This window comes from Pseudorasbora parva, chromosome 13 (assembly GCF_024679245.1).
Source record: "Pseudorasbora parva isolate DD20220531a chromosome 13, ASM2467924v1, whole genome shotgun sequence".
NCBI classification, from domain to species: domain Eukaryota; kingdom Metazoa; phylum Chordata; class Actinopteri; order Cypriniformes; family Gobionidae; genus Pseudorasbora; species Pseudorasbora parva.
In genome coordinates, this window is record NC_090184.1 from 11,034,656 (window position 1) to 11,056,351 (window position 21,696).

Sequence of the window (21,696 nt, forward strand, 5' to 3'; positions counted from 1 at the left end):
GCTAGCCACCACACTAGAGCTGTGGAATATAATAATTTTTATCTATGGCAACGTTGATACAAAAGATTCTGCATAGGCTACATGTAATTAAATAGGCCTTACCTGCTGTTTCCTACGATAATCTTAAGGACATTTTGAGACGCCATGAATATGAACTAAAATGTGTTTTTAACACACTATATCTGTATTTAAAAAAATAATAATTATATTAAAAGCACATTTTAGTTCCTATTCATGGTGTCTTTAAGTACCTGGAAGTGCACTTTTTCACTTATTTTTGTATATTTTAATTTAAAAGACCTATAGATTTGGATGTTTTTAAATACCATTTATTCCCGTAAAATAAAAGGCTTTGTGATTTTTTTGTGATTGAAAAGATTGAGTAAAATTGAGACTGATTCAATGACAAATGCATTTTTAACAGTCACTTGTTGCCACCTGGTGGGGTAAAAGGGGTGGGACCATAACTTTTAACGATTAATTATGCAGTTCCAATGGATGAAGGGCCCCTCAAGAGGTAAAAGCCCAGGGGCCCCTTATAGTCTTAATGCGGCCCTGCATGTGATGATAACATTATCATCTGATCACATTTTTTCTCCTGGTTATTTCTGCTGTTTCAAATGTGATGAATAAACACACAGTCACAGCAAACAGAGAAAAGCTGAAGTAAAAGAGTTAAGGGTCAAGAGCTCAAATAAAGGAGACACTAATTACAGATTTGGTTACTTCAAATTAAACATTCAATGATTCGTCATCGTCAACACTAAATTCTGTTAATCTCAATAAGAGCTTCTGTCTGATTGTGATTGGCTGTCAAAACACCCACTTCTGCTCTATCCAGAGTAACATTTTAACACACAGCTCGTTTCTTCTTCTGTGTAAATTTGTTTAAATTCTTCATATTTTTCAATCATGTAATATTCTACAAAAGAGAGAAATCAATCTCACTGCTTCTCTCGCAAGAAGTGAATCTCAGTTTCACTGATCCCCTGCATGTGATTGGCTGTTCACTACTCATCTGCTAAACTTCTAAACTCAGGATCAAAGCCTGAGTTGACAGGGAAAGCTGATGTTCAGCGTCATAAGACCAACAAAGCCTGAATAGATTGGTTTGGTGTTGTCAACTCAAAAGAAATCCTATAACCCTGAGTTTGTTAAATGACCTTCATGGTAGGCTACAAGGCCCAGTTCTGCAAAAACAAAACAACAACAACAAAAAAAGCTTCAGTTCAGTTCTCATTTTCCTCTGTCAGATCAATTATATTGTCTTGACTTCTGTATCATACTCTTTTTTTTAAATTATTATTAGGCTTTTATTATTTTTGCTGCATCTCACTATTTAGCTTATATCGCCTTTTTAATTTGGATTTATTATTATAATTATTATTAGGCTATAATTTATCTAGGCTACTTACCAAATGTTGTTCTAATGCTTTGGCAAAACAACATTTTTTTCATGCTAATATCTGCTATCTGAAGAGAGAGAGAGAGAGAGAGAGAGAGAGAGAGAGAGAGAGAGAGAGAGAGAGAGAGAGAGAGAGAGAGAGAGAGAGAGAGATTTCTCGCGAGAGTTTTTCAAAAGACGGTTAACGTTAAACCCGATCGCGAAGTTGAGCTCTTTGGCTGTGTTCAGCTCCTCAAAATGACGCTTTTAAAGTGTCAGCACTGTATTGGAGAAGATAAAGCAGCAGAGGATACGGATCATGTGGAGGTTTGGTGTTATTCATATTATTATCCGCAGTTGGTTTACTATTAAAGAGAGAGGCCCGAGTTTATGTGTGCTAGCTGGCTAACAGTTAACGTTAGCACAGCTGACACGATTCGTAGGCTATATAATAGTCATCTTTATCGTTAAGACTACATTTACACTTTTTATTTAGCCTATTAAAGCAAGTTAGTGTTTTAATTATAGAAAGTTTTGCTTACAATTATGAATCTTTATCACAGTTATAGCGTAGTTATACCATTATATAATAACCGTTTATCATCTTTAGGTAAAACCATGTGGCTCAGTGCATTAACGTAGTATTTTCTACAAACCGATAACATTATATGTTATGAACGTCATAAACGTTAATAAACGTCTAACAGTTAAAGGTCTAAACACATGAAGAACCAATCACTGCTGCCATAGCCAAAATGTGACACAAAATATAACGTTAATGCTCTAAAACTTTCTGACTAACGTTATACACAATAGTTAATAAAGCTAGCGTTACTTTACTAAATATTTTTTTTGAAGAAAATTTAGCATTGCTTTCATTGTGAAATAATTTTAAGAACATTTTCCATCAAATTATCATAAAACATTACAGCCCATAAACCGACACACAATTAAAGTAAGTATGTCGTAGTAGCATTTGCTGTAAGTGATTGCATTAAAGTTACGATGATTTAAACAAATTCGTTGTAGTGAAGTATTTCTTTAAAAACATTTTATTATAATAATATTGAGAATCTCATTTGAATATTCTTTGAGAACAATAAGAATTATAAATAAACAAATTACAGCAATTAAATTTTAAGCAATAAATGTGTTTAACTGGTGTGAATATTTCACAATGCAATTATAACTGAAAGTGACAGAACAATACAATCTTGTCCTGCACATGTTATTGTGAAATTAATGCAGTGTTTTATTACCTCACACAGAAAATCTTGCCACCAGGGTACAGTCATCTACTGTGTCGTCATGAACTGCTGGAAATGTCTGGGGATGTTGAAAACTTTCGAGCGGCTCTTAAATTGCAGCTGACTACCGAGGAGCAGGTCCAAAAGTGGCTGGAGGACTTCCAAAAGACTTCAGCTTTAACATGGAGGAAATCCAGGACATACCCTGATTCTGGACGCTATAACAAATACAGAGTATGAAGAACCTGTTGTGTGTGTGACAGAAATGCTTTAAAAACCAACCTGATATCAAAATTGTGTCTATGTTCTTAAAGGATTAGTTCACTTCAAAATTAAAATGTTCTTATAATTTACTCACCCCCATCTCATCCAAGATGTTCATGTCATTTTTTCTTCAGTCTAAATTGTTTTTTTTTAATGTTTTTTTGAGAAAAACATTTTTCAGGATTTTTCTCCATATAATGTATGGTATGTACATAATTCAATGGTAACCAATTGGTTGAAGGTCCAAAAGGAATTTTCTAAGGTTTCAAAGGGCTTCAGAGTCTCTGCCCGATCCCAGCTGAGAAATAGGGGTCTTATCTAGCGAAACCATCTGCCATTTTTTAAAAATAATAATAATATACTTTTTAACCTCAAATGGATGACTTCGGTGTTGTTCTTCTCATATCATGTTGTCCTTCAACTTTTTAAAACATTTATCAGGACATTTTCATTTTTAAGTGAACTAATCCTTTAAGATGTTTCTGTTCTAATTGAATGGGATTAATCAGTATAATAACTTTCTCTGAAATGATTAACAATATTGAAATAATGCTTACAGGATTAAAAGCAAAGAAGATTTTAAAAACAACAACAACCTGATTTCATGTTCAGTTGACATTCTCTAAACTAAAGGGGGTCGCACACCGGACGCGGAGCTCGGCGGCGTGCCACGTCTTTAAAATTCGAACACATTGTTTTCAATGAGTGTACGCACACCGGTGACGGCATTCGGCGCCTGTCCGCGGCGACTCAGGAAGTTGTTCTAAATCCTGCCGCGCCACAGAGCGCCATTTCAAGGCTTTATATTAAAAGTATATTATCGTTAAGGTATACTGATTTAAACCTTTGCTACAAGACACATTTGTTTTACATTCTGAGTTCAACAGCTTGAATAAAGTCTAAACATATTTTGGGGAAATGTATAATAAACGTAGCCTTTTAAAATGTGCGCGTCCGGTGTGCGATACCTGAGACGCTGCGTGGCGCGCCGCCGAGCTCCGCGTCCGGTGTGCGACCCCCTTAAGTGTCATGTTCAGTAAGGCCATTCTCTCAAAACTAAGTACTATATTTTGTATATACCAGGTGGATCTGAGATGCCAACACAAAACGTACAGTACATCATCCAAGACATCTAAAAATACCAACTGCCCTGCTACCATGTTTCTGATTCTCAAGAGACATATGTATGAAAGAAAGTCCAGGTGAGATAAAAATAAGACTAACATAATGCATTAGAAATGTAATTCTCAATAGGCCGTACAATCTGTTTTGAAACTGTTAAAACAAAATTCTTTATCTATTCCACAGATCAGGAGACCCACACATAGAAGAGGGCTATTTCCTTCATGTGAACTTGAGGAACGAACATAACCATAGACTGAACACTGCTGAAGTCATGAGATGGAGAGATGTTTCTAATGACACCATTGAAAAGCTACAACAGCTCTACAGAACTGGTCACTCTCCTTCATCTGCACTCAAAAGCATTAAATACAACCTACAGGAAGAGGAAGGCGATAACTACATTTACGCTATTGCAGATCGATCCATTTGCCCAGACCTTCAGTTCTGCTACAGGTCTGTCATTCAATGGTGTTTGATAAACTATAGTAAAATATATATTTAAAATGTGTTATGTAGTGAAGCTTTTTATGAGTCAGTAACAACAAAGAATTTTCTAAAATATTTTAAAAATATCTCTAGTTCAAAACATATGTACCATAAGCCCTATTCACACGTGATTAGTATTATCTGGGGATCTCTGGTGATTTGTAATAATTGGAGAGAATGTCTGTGATCTTAATCCCGTGCGAATCGGCCATGTGGTTAATTTGTAAAGTATAAATTCCCCCGCAAATTACCTACCATATTTCGCCGTACCATATATATCTATAACGAAAAAACATTCACAAGTCTTGACATTATATCCGGGAGATAAGTCAGTAAATTTGAGTGAAATCACAGGCTTTGCTTATCCCTTGCTTATATTCGTACATGTTGGTCACAACACACTGACCCATTTTGTGGACCAAAAATATATAGATTTAAAAAAAATATTTTAATTAAAACTTTTTTAACACCACTCTGACATTTATGCCTTACAAATTAAAACACATGAATTCTGTCTCATGTTAGTATACATGTCATTACAACTGAAAACTAAGCCATATTCTTTTTATATTTCACCACAGATTATACTACAAGCTTTTTCAAAAGTCATATGCTGAACCTGCAGGTAAGACGATTCTGGCTGTTAAGATCAGTGCAGTGGTGATAATCAGCTTATTGTGGCCATGTCAATGAACTGGGTCACACACGCACACGCACACACGCATGCATGCTGGTCTATGTGGTTTACTGGGACTCTCCATAGGCGTTATGGATTTTACACTGTACAAACTGTACATTCTATCCTTCTTCGCTGCCCCTACCCCTAAACCTACCTATCACGGGAAACATTCTATATTTTTACATTTAAAAAAACATTCATACCCATGAAGTTATACAAATTTTTGTCCACACACACACACACACACACACACACACACACACACACACACACACACACACACACACACACACACACACACACAAACACACAAGGCATAATATTATGACCACTGACAGGTTAAGTGAATAACATTGATTATCTCTTAATTACTACACCTGTTAGTGGGTGGTATATATTAGGCACCAAGTGAACATTTTGTTGATGTTTGTTTAACAAACTGATGTGTTATAAGCAGGAAAATGGGAAAGCTTAACGTCCGTTTCACACCGCAAGTGTAAGCAGCACATTTTTTTTTGGCACCCATGTTAATCAGTGAGTGCATTCACACCAGGAGCAGGAGCAGCGCATTAGCGTCAAGCATGAGCGTTGTGTGAGCAGCAGTGTAGCAGGTTTTTTGACGGCGAGCCTATTTTTGCTGTGCTGCTGATGCTCAATTAAAGTGAAAGCACACTTGATTGACAAAATAAATATATCATCACACAAAAAGTGCTCAAAATGCACACAAGAAGCATGTGTAGTGTGTTTTAACAATAACTGGAGTATGTCAGAAAAGAAAACAAAGAATAAAAAATATCTGTAGAAGATTTACCCATTTAAACTTGCTTTAATTATCCGTGGTGTGGAAGTCGCTGCTGTGACGCTGTACAAACGCAATTGTGAATAATCTTGAGCGTCTGCAGCTACAGTAATGGTGTAGTTATGCTGACGGCCGTAAGGATTTGAGCGTGCTTACCAAGGGCTAAATTGTGATGGCTAGACATAAGAGCATCTCCAAAACTGTTATAACCCATTTAAACAGCACAGCGCAAACCATAAATACATTAATATACAATAAAGAAACCCCTCATTCCTTACAAACATTGGTTCTCTGCTGAAGTTTAGGAGTTTTTCCCTACAGTAGACAAATTAAATCAGGATGAAATACATACATTTTCTTTATTATCTTGAATAGTCAAGTTAACAGTAGTATTGTGTGTTGATACTGAACTGCACATATGTATAGAGGTTATATGGAAATAGCTGTGAAGTAGAAACTTGCTTTAAAGTGCCACAAATATATTAAACATGTAAGCCTTTTTAATGAAATCAATTGATATTAAATCACATGTAGTTGTAGAAGATTTGTTATTAGCATTGTTTAATTCCAGCATTTTTCTTGTGAAATGTGGGTGTCTATTCAGAGAAGGACATTTCAGAAGAGCTTTTTAAACCATTAGAATTGGAACAGTCATGGGAGACCACGACAGTGGCAGGTATGTATCTGTTGAAATCAAACAAAAATATTATCAATAATAGTTGTCTATAAAGAGATATTGTAGAAATTGTGGATCCACTTAATATTAAGTGGCCTTAACTACTATGTACTAACTTTTGAATTAATCATTTGATACAATGCACTTATTGTGTACATACATCTTTTTATATTGTACTTACACATTTAACATTTCCTGTATGTAAGTACATCTGTAATTAATTTCCATAGTTACATTTATAATTATACTGCTGACCCATCCCTTACACCGACCTAACCCTACCCTTAAACTTGCCCATCTCACCACACCTGTCCCTAACTTTACCCCTATCCCACCTCAATATCAGCAAAAGTGTGTGCAATACAGTATAAACACAAAAAGTACATTATACTTTTTTTGATCTAAATACATAGTAGTTAGGCCACCTAATATAATGTGGGACCAAAATTATTTATCATAATTTTGCCCTTTCTAAAACAGATGGACACACCACGTGCATTGAAGATGGGGTGTCTGTTGCTACACTACCAGTCATCAACGCAGGTGAAGAAACTAATCTTTTGCCATTTTGTTGACACAGTTCACATGTGTAGATATTGAGCAATGTAATGCTAAATAACTTCACTGCAAGACATTTCATATTTATAATTTGTAAAGTCTCTCACCTGCAAGTATAACAAAAAGTACATTTTTGCCAGGTTTTCTGGAAGGAAAGTCAACATTAAAGGACAAATCCGGCAAATTTTTAAGTTTATCTTGATCGTTATTTCTTTGTGAGTACAGTCTATAGAAAAAGAAAAAAAATAACGGTTTGGTCCTTGCAACATGGAGCTGTTACAGTTAATTCCCAGCTAAACGGCAGTTATGCCGTGGGGGCATAAACTTAAATGGTGTCTCTTAACAGACATAAAATGCAATTAAAATGTCTTTCCACCAAGAACAGGGCCCTTACATGACAACTGAGATGCCTTTAGCCACTTAGCCATTGTTTAAATTCACCTGTTTTAGACGGCTAGCTGTAGTCTCGTGCTGAAGTCCCGTGGGAATGCCATTGTAGCTGGAAAAAAGGCAAATAGTCCAGTTGGGAAGAGTGTTGTGTGTGTAAAGAGGCTCTGCTCATCGGCTCGTCATTCTCAGTATTGAACGTGTCCGAAAGAAATGTTTTTTCGATTCTGTACTGCTGATCCGAGAACTGCTGAACGTTCAGTTACACGCACATACTCAGTATCAGCTGCTCGTGAGTTCATCAGTTCGGGTAAAAAGAACGATTCGGTTGTGAACCGGACAACTAGAGTGATGATCCGATCGGGCTCACAAGTGAAGAAGAAATGGTTCACTTTGTGCCTTTCCGAATTGTGGCAACAGAATGCAAAAATTTGCAGCGAACACTTTTACAAGGATGACTAGCTTACTCAGACACAACACAGCGGGGCCCGTTGAAGAAAAATGCCATTTCATGGTTGAAGACGGGTGCAACCACTGTGGAGGTAATGTAAACTTTATTTATCCTTCCATTTGGGCACACACGGCTTAAGGAAAGATGTGCAGTAATAAAATAATCATGCTTTACACACACAACACTCTTCCCAACTGGACTATTTGCCTTTTTTTTCGGCTACAACTGCGTTCCCACTGGAGTGCGAGAAACAGCTAGCCGTCTAAAACACTATTTAGGTGAATTTAAACAATGGCTAAGTGGTTAAACGCATCTCGTTGTCATATAAGGGCCCTGTTCATGTTGGACAGACATTTTAATTGCATTTTGTGTCTGTTAAGAGGTACAAATACACCCTTTACGTTTGTGCCCCCAAAGCTCCCGTTTTAGCTGAGTGGGGGCTCTGAGCATTAACTAATAGCTCCGTGTTGCAAGCACCAATCTGTTTTTTTTTTTCTTCTATAGACTGTACTCACAAAGGTATACGATCAAGATAAACTTAAAGGGTTAGTTCACCCAAAAATGACATTTCTTTCATTAATAACTCACCCCAATGTCGTTCCACACCCGTAAGACCTCTGTTCATCCTCGGAACACAGTTTAAGATATTTAAGATTTAGTCCGAGGCCTTTCTGTCCTTTGAATGTAAGTGTATGCCCACTTGCTGTCCACGTCTAGAAGGTAATGAAAACATTATCAAAGTAGTCCATATGTGACATGGTTACTTACATTGGTTAGTTAGACTCTTTTGAAGCGTCGACAATACATTTTGGTCCAAAAATAACAAAAAAATACGACTTTATTTAGCATTGTCTTCTCTTCCGTGTTACTCAAATGAAGAGTCAAACGGTCATGATTCAAGATTCGGATTGCGTGTCAAACTGCTGAAATCATGTGACATTGGCGATATGAATCACGAATCAATCTGCTGATTCGCGACCGTTTGATTCTTTATTTGAGGTTTGAAAACAAAAGTGGAAGAGAAGACAATGCTGAATAAAGTCGTATTTTAGCCTCGGACTAAATTTAAAATATCTTAAATTGTTTTCCGAGGATGAAGAGGTCTTACTGGTGTGGAACAAAATTGGGGTGAGTCATTAATGAAAGAAATTTCATTTTTGGGTGAACTAACCCTTTAAAAATTGCCCGGAGTTGTCTTTTAATGAGAAAGTAAAAAAACACAAAAAAAAAACACATGAGCCTCCTGGATCCAGGCCAATTCAAATTAGCCAGACAAAGACGATCAGCAAAGCCAACGTCGAACCAGAAGTCCATCTAAACAGTTATCAAATCTAAATCATAAGCAAGAGGGGAAGTCAAGACTGTAGAGCAGGTCAGAAACGGAGATTAAATGGGAATAACTGGACAAACCAAAATCTCAGTTGAGGGTAAGCGCAGGTCAGACGCAGTCCAGAAGGGCGAGCTAAAACCAATCCAATCTCTAGAGCCAGGGATGCAACAAAGGTCAATATCAGGATGGGCAGTCTGGGACTGCTATGCTCTGGAGGAGACGGGCAACCACAGATCTAACTGAGCAGAATTTGAGGAGAATTTTGTAAGCAAGACAGGAAACTGGATTAATAGACTAGATCGACGGGCAAGACCAATAGGCACGTGTGATACGTGATCACACTGGCAAATAAACGTGATACACAGATCACACTGGCAAATAAACAGAGAAATGTTTTTTAATAATGAGAAAGGAATGCGAATGTGGTCAAAATGTGCTTATTGTGGTCTCAATGTTTTCTGAGATCAATATTTAATATGGAAGCAAACATTTTGTTATTTGTATGTCTTTCTGTTTAGAAGGAGAACATTTCACAGAAGACGAGCCAGGCCCAAGTACGTTTTGTTTTTTTATTAAAGCATTTTACATTAAAGAGATAGTAACCCACTTAGGCTGTTCCAAACCTGTACAAGTTAATTTCTTCTGTTGAACACAAAAGAAGATATATTAAAGAATGTTGGTGACCAGACAGTTCTCACCAACAAAATATTTTCTTTTGTTTTTAACAGAAGAATGAAACTCGAACAGGTTTGGAACAACTTAAGGGGGGGGGATGATGATGACAAAATGACTAATCCTAAAAAACACAGTCATTATCATTGTATATACAGTTGCAATAAAAAGTATGAATCGCTTGCAGAATCTGTGAAAATGGGAATAATTTTAACTAAATAAGAGGGATCATACAAAATGCATGCGTGTCGTTCCCACGGCTGTTTTTTTGTTTTGTGATGGTGGTTCATGAGTTCCTTGTTTGTCCTGAAAAGTTAAATTGCCCAGTGTTCTTCAGAAAAATCTTCTTGGTCCTGCACATTCATAGTTGAACTCTCCAGCAATGACTGTATAATCTTTTCACATGAGGACAATTGACATACTCAAACACAATTTTTAAAAAAGGTTTAAACATTCACTGATGCTCTAGAAGGAAAAGATGCATTAAGAGCCGGGGGGTTAAAACGTAAAAATACTTGAAGATCAAGGTAAATAGTACTTATTTTGTCTTTCGGGAAACTTGTAATTATCTAGGGCAGTATTAAATGGAAAAAGTAAGAACAATTTGGGCATCATTATCCCGTTCAAATGTTTTCACCCCCTGCTCCTAATGCATCGTGTTTCTTTCTGGAGCATCAGTGAATGTTTTAAGCTTTTTTTAATAGTTGTGTTTGAGTCTCAATTGTCCTCAGTGTAAAAAAATGGATCTCAAAATCATAGTCACTGCTGGAGAGGATTTAAATCAAGCCTGCAGTAATCCTCTCAGATACTGAAGCTTTCGTAGCTTTTTCACAGTTTTTTTTTGTCTTGTGGACTGTATGTAAAAAATGTTTTATGTCAAATATCTTATTCAGGACAGCACTAAAGAAAAAATAACGCATTTTGTATTTTGTTAAAATTGTTCACATTTTCAGATTCTGCAAGCCATTCACATATTTTTTCTTACTACTGTATCTGTTAAGGTGCAGCTGAAGAGATCGTTGGGTCTTTGGATGGACAGCTTGAGGAGATTTTTGGGATGCTTAAAAAGAAGCTAAATGAGGACGCAAGTTTTACACCACCTATAAGAGCTTTTGTGTCCAATTTCTTTCAAATAAAGACTGACAGTGCTCTGCAGTCATCACTTTTTTGTTTTGGTAAGGCCACTCAGACAATCAATCAGATCAGTGTACAACCAGCTGCAGGTCCACGGAGGAAAGGGGCTTTGGCTGGACGTAGAGCTGTTGGTAGACCACCAAAGAGCTCAAGAAGAGAGCACCCATACTGCAACAGCAAATCCAACAACGCTCTCCAAACCCTCACCTTCTGTTTGCAAGAAAATAACACCCTTGAGAAGACCGATAAACTGGCTATTCCCAACACACCAGCACCAGCTTTTGGTGTGTGTGGAGATCCAAATACTGTCTAGAGGCTATTAAATATAAAGTCTTAAGAAGCTGGGCTTTACAGTGAACATTATGAAATCAAAATGTACCCCATTAACTTTACATTTCTGGTCTTCTTGTGCACAATTCAGCAGTGCATGTTGTTCTATAAGAGGAAATGTTTGTTTTTGTATATTTAATTACCATGTAATGACTTGTTGACTCTTTCCTGAAGTGTGGGTATGAAACACTTTCACCAGGGTTCTTCAAACTTGGCTCTGTAGGGCCACTGTCCTGAAGAGTTTAGCTCCAACCCTGATCAAACTCATCAAAACCACCTGTGATTTTCTAGTAATCTTAAACAAGGGTTTTCAAACCTGTGCTGGAGAACCCCTAGCACTGCACATTTTGTATGTCTCCCTCTCCTAACACACCTGATTCATCTCATTATTGGAGAGAACTAAAGTGGGTGTGTAAAATATGGGAGACATACAAAATGTGCAGGGCTAGGGGGTTCTCCAGGGCTGGTTTGAAAACACCTGATCCTGAATACCTTGATTAGCTAGTTCAGGTATGTTTGATCAGGGTTGGAGGACAGTGACAGCAGGACAGTGGCCCTCCAGGATGGAGTTTGAGGAACCCTGTTATTCACCATGCAGGTAATTCACATTGATAAAATCAAGTTACACCTTTCATTTTTCTATTTTAATGTTCAACTCTGCAGTCACATTATGGAAGTGAATTGGGCGGCCTAAGCAGTTTTATGTTGACTTATAATAATTTCTGTATTTTTAAAGGTGTACAGACATGCTACTGTTAGCTTTTATTTTAACAACCTTATAGAAAGAGAAAATGTTTTACTGCTGTCTAGACCAATGCAAATATAATGATCATTACTGTTTTGATATGTATACATCACCCAAGTTTTTTTTTAGATACAGCACCACAAGCTGTGTGGTGGTAATGTGGTTTCATTTTGGCCAAACATGACAAATTATCTCATCTCCTCTTCTTTATGCACATGGATACAATCTAGTGTGCAATGTTTTGTAATTTCTAATAGATTTTTTATTTTGTCAAAATATCAATTATTTTTAAATTCATGAGTTTTGAGTCCCATGAATGTTATAGTTTATTAGCATAGTTGTGCTTTGTAGACAAACCGCTTTTTATTTTCCCTAGAAAAGGCACTACAAAAGTTTAATTATAAGTTTAAGATTGACCTTTGTAAAGTATGGACACTCAACAATAAACCTGTAAGATCATGATTAATACCAATATATCTGTGCTTATTATTGCATTGCTGTCATAAATGTAGTCATCATAAAATATTTGAAAAAAAAAAACACTTAAGTTTGCACTAACACTAATATGGTATTCTGTCTAAAGATATTGTTACAATTCACCCATGGAAAATTAAATGTATTTGTTGGTTGTCCACAGGAAATCTTAATTATCCAAGAAAGGTTTTTCCAAACGGAAATTAATTACCCTGTTAAAAAATGTATCCAACAAGCCATTTTTCTATTCATTGGACTTAAAGGGTTAGTTCACCCAAAAATGAAAATTCTGCCATTCATTACTTACCCTACTGTCGTTCGACACCCGTAAGACCTCCGTTCATCTTCGGAACACGAATATATTTTTGTTGAAATATGATGGCTAGGACAGGCCTTTATTGACACCAATGTCATTTCCTCTCAATACCCATAAAAGTCATAGAAGTTATAAAGCTCATCTCACTACAGTAATTCTACAACAATTTTATGAAGCGATGAGAATAGTTTTTGTGCACAAAACAACAACAACGATGGGCTGATTTCAAAACGAAGTTTCAAACCCTTATTAACCAGTGTATTGATTCATGATTCGGATCATCAAACAATCCCGTTAGTGGGGATTCACTCTTTAGTCCCTTTTATGGGTCTTAATGAGAGGAAATTACATTGGTGTCAATGAAACCCTTTCTGAGCCATCGGATTTTAAAAAAAAAAATTAATTTGTATTTCGAAGATGAACAGAGGTCTTACGGGTGTCGAACGACATAAGGATAAGTAATTATTCACATCATTTTCTTTTTTGGGTGAACTAACCCTTTAATCTCAGAAATCCCATAAAACCCATAGTGGTCAAAGATGCATTTGCATCAAATAGACTTACATGAGGCAATATCTTTAATGAAATAATTTCAGAATTAATAGGTTGTACAAAATAGCTTAACACTTGAGAGTTAAAAAAAGACCTCATAATATGGATAGAATACACTGAATTTGCTGGTTTATTTGGCGTTATTATATTGAAAACTGCTTTGTGATGTCAGGTTGATGTCAAGTAAAACTTTGTTCTTGTAGCCCAATCATATCTTTCCTGGGTCCTCCTTCAGGGTGACGGTCCTGTTAAACACCAGCTGGGGAGGAACAGGTGACAGATGAGGCAGTGCATTCCTCTAATGTATGTTAATTTCTTTGACAATTGCTGGAAATACCTTTTCAGATGTGCTATCGGGGTCCACAGAGAAATAACCCACTCTCTCAAACTGAAACTTGTCAAACACTTTGGCCTTGCCCACAGAACGATCCACTAAGGCACTTTCAATCACTGTTAAGGAATTCTAAGAATGACAAAACAAAAAAGAAAACAAGATTGTTGAAACTTTAAATTATTATTTTTATTTTTTAGAAATGTATGTGACTTTAGCATCCTTGTAACATACTTACTATTGTGATAACTGTAAATTATGTATAATTATAAGCAACTAATCCTTATAATCCTTATGTGGAGAACAATTTGTTGAAACTGCTTTTTTTAGCACTATTCTTTGGTAAAATTAAGTATTTGCTTGCATTAATTAATATTCACTTGTGTGTGCTTGTATGAGTATCATTAAATAAATATTAGGATTCAAAGTTATTATTTTCTTAAATTTCACAGTTAAAAAAATCTAGTGTTTTATCATATCTAATTATTTATTAAAATGCAAAACCTAAAAATAATTAAGCAGTTATGACCTGCAATCCTCATGGCCCTCAAGACTAGTGGATACATCTAATTTATATTTATTATTTTTGCTTAATAAAATAATAAAATATCAGAGCTGGTGTGCTGCTACTAAAGGTGGAAGTGGGGCACTTTAAAGGAGTCCCAAGAGGAGGACAGGTTATGTTCTGTGTGTGATTTATGTGTGGTGGAGGATGAATTTCCTTTTATATGTTTTATTACCCACTGTATAATAATTTAAGAATTGGTTTGTATAATATGATGCAACACAAAATCCCGGATTTGTTTAATATGTTTTGGTTATTTGAAAATGAAATTTTTTGTATGGCAACCTTTGTTGAGAAGGCATGGACATTATGACAAAAGACTTTTTACCCTGACAGGAGGTAATTTAGTTGTGATTATGTCAGGATGTTGTGGCTTATTATATTGTATGTATATACTACAATTTTGGTCATCTTTCCTAATGATTGGATAGTGTCCAATAGTGTCCATGTGGGCTGGGCACCATGAGTGCATGACACTTAAATAAAAACATTAATACATTCATTTATTCAAGCTAACTGGTTCTATGACTAACGGCTGTTTCACACTGCAAGCGTGAGCAGTGCGTGAGCTGCCCGCCAGCGTAACTACACAGTCACTGCAGCTGCAGACGCGCAAGAGTATTCACACTGGAATCGTTTGTACAGCGTCACAGCAGCAGCTCCCACGCTACTAATGCTAGAGCCTATATATATACCTGTCTGAGTATTACATACTAAACTAAAAGAAAGTTTATCATATTTTATGGCTAGTTTACTTTATTTATTATAATCATAATCACACTTTCACCCAAACTGAATAATTCAAACTTATTTAAATTAAAAAAAGTTTAAATGGGTAAATCTTCTACAGATATTTTTTATTCTGTTTTCTTTTCTGACATACTCCAACTATTGTTAAAACACACTACACGTGCTTCTTGTGTGCATTTTGAGCACTTTTTGTGTGAACTCATTTATTTTGGCCATCAAAAGTGTGCTTTCACTTTAATTGAGCATCAGCAGCAAAGCAAAAATAGGCTCGCCGCTATAACTCCCGCTTTACTGCTGCTTAGGCGACGCCTCTGCTTGACGCTCATTCTCTGCTCCTGCTCCCGATGTGACTGCACTCATAAATTAACATGGGCGCCGGAAAAAATATGCGTTGTTCACATGCCGCTCACGCTTGCGGTGTGCTGTTGACAGGGCAGGAGCAGAGCAAAAGAGCGTGCATTCACACTTGCAGTGTTCACTGGCAGAGGAATATTGTCCATTCTGTCACATTGATTTTGAGCTTTGATTTATGATGGGAAGCATATATGCTGCAAATGCGACCGTTTTCTGCATTTTAAACTTAAATAGAGCCTACTACTAGCCTCAAGAAGCCTAATGTAATGTAATAAATATATATATATATATATATATATATATATATATATTTTTTTTTTTTTTTTTTTTTTTTTTTTTTTTTTTGAAAAAAAAAAAGGAAGATGAATCTGGGAAGATGAATCTGTATTTAAACTGGGTCATTAATGTAGTAGAAATGTGAAATTATTTTTGAATTTGGTGCCTTCTAGACTGAGAAAAGACAGAAAATGTATTTTTGTCCCACGGGGATGAAAGACTACAATTCCCAGAATGCTTTGCTGCCCTGTGAGGCCATTCCCAAAGCCACCAACTTGATTACAGTGACTTGAGTTGGAGAAGACACTACGATTAAAAACTGAACGCGTGTGTTCAATATAATGCGTGAGTCACCGCGCGAGTCTCAAAGCACTGAGCACTAACTGCAGGAGTCAGATAAATGAGCTGATGAGCTCTCATGATGAGCGCTGAGGTAATCGCGACCACACTCGCGGCATACATTCACAACGCGAGTTCAGTCTGGCATGTTTCAGTTCATGCCTTTGCAAGCTTAACTTTCATAGAAATTAATTTGAGAAGTTAGAAGACTTCCATTGCTCACCATAGCTCTGTTTAAATGAGTGCCTGTAGCTGCCAGCTGAGCTGTGAGTGTGATCTCCATCCCCCATGCGCGGGTGTAAAGCATGAGGAAATGGCTCCCTCTGCTGGCTGTAGTCTTTAGCCTTTGGCCAAACATTCCTCCTATGATGCAAATATCGTCAATTTGCATCATAGGAGGAATTTTTCCAGAAATAAAATGCATAAATCTCTTGTCTCAGGGGGATATGAGGGGGGAAAGCACAATCATTTGAATATACTCCAGGGTTTCCACTGATACAAAGCCATATGCTAATCGCTGAAGTAACCCTTTAAGTGCACCGAAACGGTATTTATTGTTTGAATTTCGTATTATCAAAAATATTTGAAAGCTGAGACTTTTTTCATATCAAAAGCAGGATTGCTAATTTGGTGCGAGATTTACTTGGGTAGAGTGTCTCCAATTGTGTGAGAGTTGGCAACCCTACCTTACCCAAACCCTATAGTAAGTACATGCTAATTAAAAAGTGTAAACAAACTATATTATTGCACTCATTTTTTTGCAGTTGCATGTTTCACTGTGTTCAAAATCCTTAACTGAAGTATTGCACTAATTTTAGTTTGTTGAGAATAATGCCATTACTTTTCTAAGTGATCAAACTTTCTTTAAAAATTCAAGGTAACCCTATATAATGTATTGTCTTACAGGGTTAATGTCACTCAAGAAACCAGCAGGAACTTCAGCTGGGTCCTCTGGGTGTTTATGGAGAAACCTACAGACAGAAACATTTACAGTCTGTGTGTCAAAAAGACATGTGACAAAATTTAAAATTCTGTTTTGTCAGTACACAAGGACACTTACAGATTTTCATACAGGCGCACTTCACACTGAAGTGGCTCGCTCACCCAATGAATGAATGCTTTGGGTTTCTCCGCAGAGTCTGAGCTGACACATGTCACCTCTAGCTCGCACACTTTACCACAGTTATCCTGAAAAGAGCGTTACATTAGACAATAAACTCTATAAATCCTACTGTATCATATTTGATGTGCAAAATTTCTAAGGCTTTTAAAATTAGCAGAGCTTAGCGAGTGGTGTTTCACCTTGATGACACGCTGTACAGAGATGACGTATCCTGCATGTCTCAAGCCTACTGGCTGATCTGGAGTCAGGCGCTTATAGCCCTTCTCCATTACCTACAGCAAACACACAAAACAGCAAAAACAGTGTCACCTCTGCTTATATGGGATGCTGGTTAAATTTAAAACAGAAAATAATCTTTACCTCTCTAAAGTCACTTTGCTCAATAAAGATGGTCTTTGAGAAGGGAACCACATGGCTGCCCTTGGCTTCATTGGCTGGGAAGTCTGGGACTCGAAGCTCCTTCTGAATAGGGGAAAAAACAGAGGACTGATCCATTGCAGTAATTGCATGGCTCTCTGGAATACTTGATTTTGACTGGTCAATGAGCAGTAAATATATTTTTGGTTAATCTAAACGTATTGTTTGACTGTTGTTCATCGTTGTAACCTTTATGTTTCTCATATTACTGAAGTCTTTGTGCCTGAAGAGAGCTTGCAACTTTAGCAAAAAATACCTTATAGAACTTCAATATCATTTTTAGTACAGAGCATAAATCAGTAAAATTACAGCCAGTCATTACCGCAAAATAACCATTTTCATTTTGCCAAAACTGTTAATGACAGACTGGCTGTAATTAGAAAAGCTTGTGTCATTTTGTCATCATTGCTAAATAAACTTCTTAAGGCCACTTAACTGATTTTTTTTTTGTAATAATGTCTGGCTAGCTGTAAATTATGCCTTATATGGAACAATCAATCATGCACTTATGCATGTGTACCTGTGCATTGGTTGGTAGGTTGGTGATGGTGACTTTCAAGGGCTCAAGTATGGCCATGACACGAGGGGAAATGTCATTAAGGACCTCCCTTACACATGCCTCCAACAGGTGTGGCTCCATGGTGGTCTGGGCAACAGTCACACCCACCTAAAACAAAACAACAGATGTCAACAGCATGGTACAGTTCTAATAGTGGTAAACTAATATATCAGCAACAAATAAAAGGGGCAACGGCTGGCATACAATTTCATTATCAGAATCGGCCGATTCATTTTCCTGTTTGACTGTTTAATGTTAGATGAACGACTGATTTGGAAATCCACAATGAAGCATAGATGCACCCAACTTCTATACCTAGAATATCAAAAACAACTGCAGGCCGTCAACAAAAGTCAATCTTAATACTTGATGTTATATACCTCAGAAGTTACAGGTCTGTGAGAGCCAGAAATCTAGCTTTTTTTGTAGGTGACTAATATATTATTTTCCATAATTTGCAAATGCACTTTTATTTTTTGGGTTTTATTTATGGGTCCCCACAATGTAAGATAAACAAGGGCATGCACACACTCCCTCTCGCTCTACATTTGCCATTAAAATAGCAATCTCAATTTAATGTAACTGTTTGCTTTTTTTTCTTTTCTAAGTTCTGAGCTGATAAATAGTCCCACCTAAAATATTTTTCACCAGCCACCACTGCTGAATAGAACGTTTTTGTTCATATTACTTGTTTTTAAAAACTAGTATCAGAAATTAATCGGTTATCAGTCATTTTTCAATCTTAGTTATTGGAATCTGCAAAATCCACAATCGGTCAATCTCTAGTAGTGACCATAGCTCCTGCTACCATTCGATCGTTCACATATCTTGACTTGTGATATACAATGCTGCCCCAATTTTCTCTCACCCGGGCACAGAAATTGTTTACAGCTTGTGGAGGGAACCCACGTCTCCTGAGAGCTGTGAGTGTGAAGAGTCGTGGATCATCCCAATCTCTGAAACATACAACACAGGACACAAACATAATATAATAATCGAAAATTCACAAACAACTGAGACACACAAACATCACACCTACACACCTACACACACACACACACACACACACACACACACACACACACACACACACACACACACACGTTCACTATCTTTGTGGGGACTTTCCATAGACGTAATGGATTTTTTCACCTACAATGTAGGTGATCTCAGGTTTTACTATCCTTATGGGGACATTTGGTCCCCACAATGTAATATAAACAAGGGCACACACACAAACACACACACAAAAGATGTGCGTCTTACCTAACAATTCCTGTTTCTACCAGTTTGATGATCTTCCTCTTGGAAACAACAGTATAAGTAAGGTTGAGTCGGCCATACTCCCACTGCACAGGGCAGTACAAATCCAGAGCATTACACAACCAGTAATATGATGATCGTCTGAGAGAGACAAAAAAAAAAGTTGTGCCTAAATGCAAAAGTATATGGATAGTTAGAGCCATGAAAGCCAATTAGCTAATACAGTGTTTCAGTAATACTAAAGTACACTGGCCCTCATTTATCAATCTTGCGTAGAAACAGGCGTATATGTTGGCGCAAGATTATGCTTACACTCCTCTCACCGCCTGATTTATGAAACTGTGCGCACCTCTGCAATTCAGGTGTACGCAATACTTGCCCTTGATAAATCCCGCGGCTGAAAACGATCGCCATTAGAATAACACGCCCCTATATATTCAAGTCTCCGCCTCCCGCACGCCCTCATTTTACGCCATGGACACACGGAAGACGGCAAAGAAGCGAAACTTCTCCGAAGTGGAGATCGGGCGCGCTCTATCATCTTACTAGTCCACTAGTCAGGGCACTGATTAGGACATAAGTCAATGGGTTGACTCCCTGATCAGTGCTCTGACTACTGAACTATTGAGATGATTGAGACGCACCCATCGAGATCACCAGGGAAGTGGAAAAAAAAACCGAAATTGTTTTATTTAAGAGTATAAAGAGTGGGAATAAAGGCACCCACAAAAACAAAATATGGACCCAAATTACGAGTAATTACGAGCTGAAATACGAGCTCATATGAGTAATAATATGAGTAGTTTGAAATACGTTATAACATTACGAGCTGTTAATAGTGTGGGGGTTGAGAAGCGCACCCCAGCAGTTTAAATAGCTGTTTGGATAAGAAATTACCATCCCAATGCATTATTTTACAGCACGTTTTGAAACAATTAGCATTTGATTTCGTATCACGGCATGTATTGGGGTGTACGACAGTGATGATGATGTGATGTGGAGTAAGATTCATTCACATTAATAATTACATGACAATTTGTAAGATTCTTCTTCTTCTTCTTCTTCTTCTTATTATTATTATTAATGACGCTTGTTATTTAGAAGAAGAATGTCGTTTTTATTGATTTTATTATTATTTAAAAGAAGAAGGTCATTTTTATAATTTTGTCAGTCTGAATTATTTTAGTCCCAGTCCGTGCGCAGCTGCTGGGCCAGGCGGGCCGGTAAAGCGCACAGGCTCGCGACTGTAGGAATACATATGCCTACAAATCAAACTCTATGGTAAAGTCACACAAATTAAACATTGACGTTCATGTTGCACAAAAATAAACACTGAATGTTGTTGTTGTGGTTTTTAACAGTGGGTCATATAGCATATCTTGTCAGTGCGTTTTGTGTTAGGAATTGTTTTTCTGCGCATTTTCCCACTAACTCAAACGTGCGTACACCACCTGCTGAGCTGGTGTAGGATTTGAGTGTGCCGTACGCCAACGTCCATATTGATAAATCTCAAAGTCACCGTGGGTTTGGGTGTACGCAAGGTGTACGCTGGAAATTTGGTGTACGCACTTTTGATAAATGAGGGCCACTATGTGGTAATAGTCATATTGGGAAAGCTATTGTCTAGCTGTTCTGTATAATCACTGCGTAATAGAGAGAATGTCAACAAATAAATGTGAATGAAACAGTACAACATACTGAAATGAACCAGGTCTCATGTAATGCTGTTGATTATGCACAATCAGTGTTTCAACTATGAAAAGAATTCAGTAAAACAGTATAAAAAAAAAAAAAGAGTTGTATATAATGTCACTTTTTATACAAAAACACTATTTACCTCGGGAGAGCTTTTTAATGCCTATAAACTTAAAGGGATCCCATGGTGTTGAGACTTGTATGGCTTAATATAACATAAATGATGTCTCTTACTGAATTATGTAGTAGAAAACCCATGAAAGATCTACGTTATTTAAAAAATCGATTTTATATTTGGACCATGGGCGGCGCCATTTTGTTTGCGTTCTAGGTTGATGACGTAGAGTGGTTGAACTCCTCAATCAGCTGGCATTACCCGTAGCTATTTTTACCGCAACGCAACTCGACAATTGTT

General features: G+C 37.0%; 2 protein-coding genes across 2 annotated transcripts in view; one reads left to right on the forward strand and one right to left on the reverse strand.

Moving 5' to 3' along the window:
* Nucleotides 1-1,557: 1,557 nt before the first annotated feature.
* On the forward strand, nucleotides 1,558-12,739 carry si:dkey-75a21.2 (uncharacterized protein LOC794385 homolog). The gene is made up of 9 exons (XM_067413169.1): nucleotides 1,558-1,711; nucleotides 2,653-2,865; nucleotides 3,979-4,097; nucleotides 4,204-4,473; nucleotides 5,088-5,131; nucleotides 6,589-6,660; nucleotides 7,141-7,203; nucleotides 9,905-9,940; nucleotides 11,060-12,739. The coding sequence occupies exons 1-9, from the start codon at nucleotides 1,643-1,645 to the stop codon at nucleotides 11,503-11,505; spliced, it is 1,332 nt and encodes a 443-aa protein (XP_067269270.1). The 5' UTR covers nucleotides 1,558-1,642; the 3' UTR covers nucleotides 11,506-12,739.
* A 982-nt stretch (nucleotides 12,740-13,721) lies between these two features.
* Nucleotides 13,722-21,696, reverse strand: part of qars1 (glutaminyl-tRNA synthetase 1) — a 53,501-nt gene continuing 45,526 nt past the window's right edge. The window contains exons 15-23 of the mRNA XM_067413168.1: nucleotides 19,590-19,727; nucleotides 19,192-19,279; nucleotides 18,285-18,431; nucleotides 17,708-17,809; nucleotides 17,527-17,619; nucleotides 17,285-17,412; nucleotides 17,129-17,195; nucleotides 13,947-14,072; nucleotides 13,722-13,868 (exon numbers count right to left, since the gene is read on the reverse strand). Coding sequence (XP_067269269.1) covers nucleotides 13,818-13,868; nucleotides 13,947-14,072; nucleotides 17,129-17,195; nucleotides 17,285-17,412; nucleotides 17,527-17,619; nucleotides 17,708-17,809; nucleotides 18,285-18,431; nucleotides 19,192-19,279; nucleotides 19,590-19,727 — 940 coding nt within the window. The 3' untranslated portion in view covers nucleotides 13,722-13,817. The remainder of the gene's footprint in view (nucleotides 13,869-13,946; nucleotides 14,073-17,128; nucleotides 17,196-17,284; nucleotides 17,413-17,526; nucleotides 17,620-17,707; nucleotides 17,810-18,284; nucleotides 18,432-19,191; nucleotides 19,280-19,589; nucleotides 19,728-21,696) is intronic.